We start from the raw sequence: 7,608 nt of genomic DNA on the forward strand, positions 1-7,608 counted from the left end.
GTTTACCTCTCTGGCTCTCTCTCCGTGCATACTGTTTGTACCGCTAGCGTGGTTAGCTACAGCCTCAAAGCAAGCGTAAAAGATGTTTAGCTCATCTGCCAGAGAAGGGTCCGCATTCCCCATTCTAGAAGATGGTGTTCTATAGTCCGTGATGTTCCTTAGTCCCTGCCACAGGTTCCTAGAGCCACCATGTTGGAACTGTGACTCCAGTTTCCTCCCGTAGCGCCGCTTTGCATCCTTCACCGCTCTGCGCACACTGTAAAATGCAGCCTTGTACTCCTCCATGTCCCCGGTGACGAGCCCCGTGTTGTACGCAGTGGAGCGGGATCTCAGAGCGTTGCGGATGGTTTTATCCACCCACGGCTTCTAGTTGGGAAACGTTCTGATGGTGGTTTTCTGCACCGTATCATCCGCAATGAATCCCACAACCGCTTCTGTAACCATGTTGACGTCATAAGAGCTGCGCCTGAACATGTCCCAGTCTGCGTCATCAAAAGTGTCCTGCAGAGCGGCCACCAATTGGTCTGTCCAGCGCGTGACCTCCCACTGTACCGGAGCTTCCTGTTTCAGCCTTTGTTTGTATACAGGCATGAGGAAGATGGCGGCATGGTCCGATTTCCCGAACGGTGGATGTGATTGTGCTTTGTAGCTGTTCTTAAATGTTGTGTAACAGTGGTCCAGTGTCCTTTCAGGTGATGTGCTGCTGAAAGTTTGGTAGTGCGTGCTTAACGTTGGAGAGAGAGAGAGAGAGAGAGAGAGAGAGAGAGAGAGAGCGCGCGAGAGAGAGAGAGAGAGAGAGAGAGTTTCAGTTCAGGTTTAGTTCAGTGTGTTAAGGATCCTGGTCGCTTAAGGGTAAAAACTGTTGCACAGTCTGGATGTGAGGCCCGAAAGCTTTGGAACCTCTTTCTTGACTCTCACTTGAAGAGTGTGTGTGAGGTGTGTGTGTGTGTGTGTGTGTGTGTGTGTGTGTGTGTGTGTGTGTGTGTGTGTGTGTGTGTGTGTGAGGGGTGTGTGGGGTCTTTCCTCAGCCTTCTCAGGAAGTAGAGGCGCTGCTGGGCCCTTGGTGATGGAGCTTGTGTCGAGTGACCAGGTGAAGTTCTCCAACAGGTGAACACCAAGGAATTGACCTCCACAGAGGATCCATTGATGATCAGTGGAGAATGGCCGCTCTGTGATCTCTTAAAGTCAACAAACATTTTAGTTTTGTCAACATTTAGAGACAGGTTGTTGCTCCACACCAGGCTGTTAACTATAACCTCCTCTCTGTATGCCGACTCGTCGTTCTTACTGATGAGACACACCACAGTCGTGGCATTAGAATTCGTACATATGTGTCCTTATTGTCCAGATGGGTGAGGGCTAGATGCAGAGTCGCTGGTGATGTCATCCTCCATGGAACGGCTTGGTAGGTATGCAAACTGCATGGGGTCCAGTGAGGGTGGCAGCTGGGTCTTGATGTGCCTCATGGCGAGCCTCTCGAATCACTTCATCACGATGGGTGAAAATGCGACAGTATGATAGTCATTGAGGCAAGAGACTGTAGACTTCTTCGGCATGGGGACAATGGTTGTTGTCTTGAGGCATTCAGAAACAACTGCACTGCTCAGGGAGATGTTGAAGATGCCGGTGAAAGTCTGCTAGCTGTTCTTCACATTCCCTGAGCATTCTGCCAGGAACCTTGTCTGGTCCGGCAGACTTGTGTGGGTTAACTCGGCATAGAGTTTTCCTCACTTTAGCTGTGGATAGACAGAGCACCTGATCTCTGGAAGGAGTGGTGGTCTTTCTTGCCACTACATTTTTCTGCACCTCAAGGTAGAAGGTAAAAGTCATTCAGCGCATCTGGGAGGGAGGCGTCACTGTCAAAGACAGGTAACGTTGTCTTGTAGTTTGTGATCGCCTGAATGCCCTGCCACATGCCACCGGGTGTGTCCATTGTCATGGAAGTGACTGTGGATTACTTTGGCATGTGCGGTTTTTGCCTCTCTGATGGCATGGGAAAGTTTGGCCCTTGCTGTTTTTAAGGCCGTCTTGTCCCCTGCTTCTAAGGCGTAGTCTCTAGACTTTAGTAGCGCACGCACTTTTGCGGTCATTCACGCCTTCTGGTTGGAGCGTGTGGTGATGCTCAATGCACTTGCTGATGTTGCTGGTCACTGATGATGTGAACTCCTCCAAGTTGATGAAATGGCTGTTGGTTGCAGCCTCCCTAAACATGTACCAGTCAGTGCATGCAAAGCAGTCCTGAAGAGCAGAGATGGCACCTGCTGGCCAGCTTCTCTCCTGTATCAACCTGGTTTGAACGTCTGCTGAGTGGTTTGTATGCTGGGATCAGCATAAAAGAGATGTGGTCCGAGTAGCCGAAGTGGGGGCGGGGCTTCACCCGGGCATGCACCGGACGTTTTGCATAACAACATCCAGCGTGTTTTCTCCTCTGGTTGCAAAGTCCACATTCTAATGAAATTTAGGGAGCACAGTCCTGAGATTTGCATGATTGAAATCTCCAGCGATAATAAAACAGTCCATCAGGGTGTGTGTTCTGCAGTTTGCTAATGGGCCTGGAGAGTACACAGAGGGCTTCTTTAGCAATAGTGCTAGGTGGCATGTACAGTCTGAGTATGATAACAGTGTTGAATTCCATGAGTAAATAAAAATTTCTACATATTACAACCTAATAGGTTGATGTAAACACACAGTCCACCGCTGTGAGTCTTACCAGACAGAGCTCCATTTCTGTCAGCGCAAAACGCGACTAACCCGTTCAGCTGAATGACTCATGCCATGTGTCTTGCTGGAGTCTGATGTAGTCCAATTCATAGTCCAGGAAGCAGACATTTGCTAGCAGGATGGATGGTACAGCAGACCGGCTAGGGTTAGCCTTTAGCCTAGCACTAGCCCCAAATCACTTTTCATGCTTCAACTTTCTCATGTACCGCTTTTGATGCCCTCTCCTCCGTCTGTCCTCCTTTCTGTGTTTCTGGAGTGTTTGGTGATGGTACACACAGACATCGGTTGTTTCAATGTCCATAAGTGGTGCAAGATTGGATACAAAATAAAAAGAGTACCATTTTGGATCCAGAGCAACCGCTTCTAGATACTGCCATCTTGGATTTGGTGGTCTGAGATTGAGATGGATGTGGCATAGTACCCCACTTAAGGTACAGCATCTGAAGCACCCAGAATTCCACCTGGCCTAGAACAAAGAGCCACATCCATAACAGAGCCACGGTATAGTTTACCCCTTTGAAGCCAGATGGCAGATTAACAAGAAGGAAGAGAGGTTACTGTTGTCCTTCACAAAGCAGGAAGGCTGAACAACATTCTCAGGAGAACAGGAAGGCTTCCTGGGAGGAAGGAGGGGTGATTCCACATGGTGCTGACTGTCTCAAGCTACAACTTATGTTTCAAAAACCTTTTCTTCAGTGCTGTCAACTCTCAAGTCAGCCCTATTATGCCTGAAGGGCTTAATCTCAAGCTTGCCGTTTTTTAACATATCCAGTACGATGGATGCACGTGCAGATAAACAAATAAACAACTAAGATTAACAAAGAAGCAAAATTAAATAAACAACTAAAACAACTAAGCAGAGAGCAAGGAATTCTAATGACCAGGATATGACCTAAGACAGAAAAATTCCAAACAACAAAAAGAAAAAATACAGAAGCAAAACTAATACTAGACTAATAATAATAATCTCTATATAATACTATGTTAGGAGGAAAAAGGTATATTTGGAAACCTAAAATGTTTTGTAATTACTCAACACTGCAGTCAGTAAATAAAGTACAACATGAAAATATTTTTATATTTAACAAATATAGTTCAAATAATATATTACTAATAATAATGTTAATAATAATAACCATATCATTATTATTATTATTATTATTATTCGTATTATTTTGTACAGTAGTTACTCTCTGTTCTACCACTGAAAAGACAACTGCTTTGTGTAAGTTTCTGTGTAATGTTATTGATATTGTGTGTGTGTGTGTGTGTGTGTGTGTGTGTGTGTGTGTGTGTGTGTGTGTGTGTGTGTGTGTGTGTGACCTATTTATATACCTTTGTTTTCTTCATCTCTTCACTGAGCAAATGTCAGAACAGCACATCTATAATCCTCTTTCATCCCCCCAGTAAAACAAATGAGTGTGTACCACCCCTACGACTGAGTACCACTACTAAGAAGGGACAGTCCATCACACTACTAAGGGGGACAACCCATCACACTACTAAGGGGGACAGCCCATCACACTACTAAGGGGGACAGTCCATCACACTACTAAGGGGGACAACCCATCACACTACTAAGGGGGACAGTCCATCACACTACTAAGGGGGACAGCCCATCACACTACTAAGGGGGACAGTCCATCACACTACTAAGGGGGACAACCCATCACACTACTAAGGGGGACAGTCCATCACACTACTAAGGGGGACAACCCATTACACTACTAAAGGGGACAATCCATCACACTACTAAGGGGGACAGCCAATCACACTACTGCGTGTCACCCCTAAGGGGCACAGCCTGTCACACAGGGGCTCAGCTAATCACATGACTGCGTACAAACCCTAAGAAACACAGCCAATCACACAACTGCATACCATCCCCACGGAGCACAGCCAATCACATGACTGCATACGGCCCAATAACATGGCTGCACTATGTGACAAAATGGTACAGTCTGCTGTAGGGTGTAAAGGGGTCATTTAAAAGAGACGAGGCTGAATGAGTACATCAAAGTGATATAATGGCATGTAAGTCCTTCCCTTAATGCCAACACACACACCTTATTTTCACCCTATGTGAAAACTTTGTATTTGTTTATTAGGAATACAGAGGAAGAAACGTTCACGCGGTGGGATATTTCATTGCAGGTGCGCGTGGAGCTGCTTCTTATTTCTACCATCTGTGATTTTACTGTAATCCGCATCTCTCTCTCTCTCTCTCTCTCTCTCTCTCTCTCTCTCTCTCTCTCTCTCATACACACACACACACACACACACACACACACACACTCAGTTATGTAAGAGCGCAGGACCCGGATGCACCATTACAGCTTTCTTTGCCGTTTCATAAAACCAAACAAAAAACCCTGATTCATCTACGCTGTATGTGTGTAAGAGCTTTATAAAGCATCCCCTGTGTGTGTGTGTGTATGTGTGTGTGTGTGTGAGAGAGAGAGAGAGAGAGAGAGAGAGAGAGAGAGAGAGAGAGAGAGAGAGAGAGACTCACCCCAGCTGCTTGCGGTTCGGCCCAGCAGCTCGTGTGTTCGGGGGTTCCAGAAGAATTCTTTCCATCCGCCAGACTCCTTCTTCTCCTCTTGCTTTGAGGACATGTTTCCGTTACGCCTGTGTGTATATTAGTTGGTAATAATATTTATTTGTTTTTACGCGTGCGTTTGTATGAGTGAGCGCTGCTACACCACACCGGGTTGTATGTGTGTGTGTGTGCGCGTACGCGCGTGCGATAATCCGGGTACGGTACTGCGGTAAAAGCGCACGACCGCGCAGCAGTGGCTCCGCCTCTTTCTCCGTGATTGACAAACTGAGCTCACCAATTGTGGCGCGTATTTTCATATATATATATATATATATATTTTTTTTTTTTTTTTTTTCACACAGGGCCATGTAGTTTTGGATTTAGTTTTCCCTCAATAATAAAAACCATCATTTAATAACTGCATGTTGTGTTCACTTGTGTTCTCTTTTACTAATATTTAAATTAGTTTGATGATCTGAAACATTAAAGTGTGACAAACATGCAACAAAAAAAAAGAAATTAGGAAGGGGCAAACACTTTTTCACACCACTATATACACACGTGTGAATATATAATATATAAATAATTACACGCCCCTTCCCACTCCCACACTCCCTGCGAAATCTGGTTCCTCTCAAGGTTTCTCCCTCATATTGTCTCAGAGAGTTTCCATTACCAAGCAGGTACAATAAAGAATGAATGATGAAGACGTAGGAAGAACGTTAGAGGCAATGGTGTAAGGTGGGATGATGTTGATATTAATTTCCTGGAACATTTCTCCATATTGCATTGTGATGAAGTCACCAGCCAGCGGTGATGTCACTATACTATGTGTGTGTGTGTGTGTGTGTGTGTGTGTGTGTGTGTGTGTGTGTGTGTGTGTGAGTTCATAGGGTTAAGTTGAAATTTAAATAAATTTTCCAGAAATAATAAAGTTAAATATTTCTCCTGGACCTTCAGCAAAGTGTCTACTCAGATTAATGCTGATGTAAATGTGAATGTTCAGGTGAGATTCCACATCACACTGCAGCAGAAAACGTGTTAAACCTAAAACAAATGTTTTTAGATATTAAGTCATTACATTTTTATTAAACTAATAATAAATATATATAACATTTGTAATAAATATTTAATTATTTCATCATTTCTTTTATGACTTCATGCCAAAGAAATTTTATGTAGAAATGTTTTGTTCTGGTTTAAAAACAATTTCATTTGTCTTAACAGTGCAGACTTTTAGATTTTTATTTCACTCTGTCTCACTGTCACTCTGTCTCAATCTGTCTCTGTCTCACTCTCACTCTGTCTCACTCTCACCCTGTCTCACTGTCACTTTGTTTCAATCTGTCTCTGTTTTAATCTGTCTCTGTCTCACTCTCACTCTCTCACTCTCACCCTGTCTCACTGTCACTTTGTTTTAATCTGTCTCTGTCTCACTCTCACTGTCACTCTGTCTCAATCTGTCTCTGTCTCAATCTGCCTCTGTCTCACTCGCACCCTGTCTCACTGTCACTCTGTCTCAATCTGTCTGTCTCACTCTCACTCTGTCTCACTCTCACTCTGTCTCACTCTCACTCTGTCTCAATTTGTCTCTGTCTCACTCTGTCTCAATTTGTCTCTGTTTTGCTCTCACGCTGTCTCACTCTGTCTCAATCTGTCTCTGTCTTACTCTGTTTTACTCTGTATGAATTTACCTTGTTGTAAGACCTACCCATCATGCACTGAGATGGCTGTGGTGTGTGTAGCTCCACTGTCCAGTACAAGTCCAGTGGCACGTCTATTTGCAAAACTGTGTCCAGCTGCGTTAAGGCCGGAGACCATAAAGACGTTTGTTCTGAAACAATGCAATATTACCTAATAAACAATACATCTGACCTTCTAAACATTTAAACTCAGAACTTAAATCTCATCCAAACTGTCACACATACAGTACATTTACATCCAACACCTACAGATTGCAGTCAACTAAAACATGCCAGATTGCAGCTGGACAGGTAATTAATGTGACCACAACAACACACACATTTAAACACATCCATATCATTCATACTTCTGTAAAAGTTCAAATCTATTAAAACTCTTGATTTGATCAGCCTTTTTAACATTCATGTGTTCTCACAGTCAGTGTTCTGTGTGATCTGGTTTTCCCGGCTCAGATATATCGCCATCTTCACTTGACCGAGGATAAAATTAACCAGGTGGCACCTGAACCTGTGTTTCCTAATGTATTTAAAACCAAAAATAAAACGCTGAACAGTAAAATCAACATAAAAAGACCTTAAAATGCTTTGTAAAAACAGTGACTGCAATCTGGAGCAGTAAATAAAAGCATGAAAAACTTTTTCTCT

General features: G+C 43.9%; 1 protein-coding gene across 1 annotated transcript in view; it reads right to left on the reverse strand.

Annotated features, from left to right (window-relative positions):
- atp1b2a (ATPase Na+/K+ transporting subunit beta 2a) overlaps nt 1-5,494 on the reverse strand; it is a 9,395-nt gene extending 3,901 nt beyond the window's left edge. The window contains exon 1 of the mRNA XM_083570326.1: nt 5,234-5,494. Within this exon, the coding sequence (XP_083426452.1) occupies nt 5,234-5,336 (103 nt within the window). The 5' untranslated portion in view covers nt 5,337-5,494. The remainder of the gene's footprint in view (nt 1-5,233) is intronic.
- Between the last annotated feature and the right edge of the window lie 2,114 nt (nt 5,495-7,608).

Source organism: Silurus aristotelis, assembly GCF_946808225.1.
Source record: "Silurus aristotelis genome assembly, chromosome: 19".
NCBI lineage: Eukaryota > Metazoa > Chordata > Actinopteri > Siluriformes > Siluridae > Silurus > Silurus aristotelis.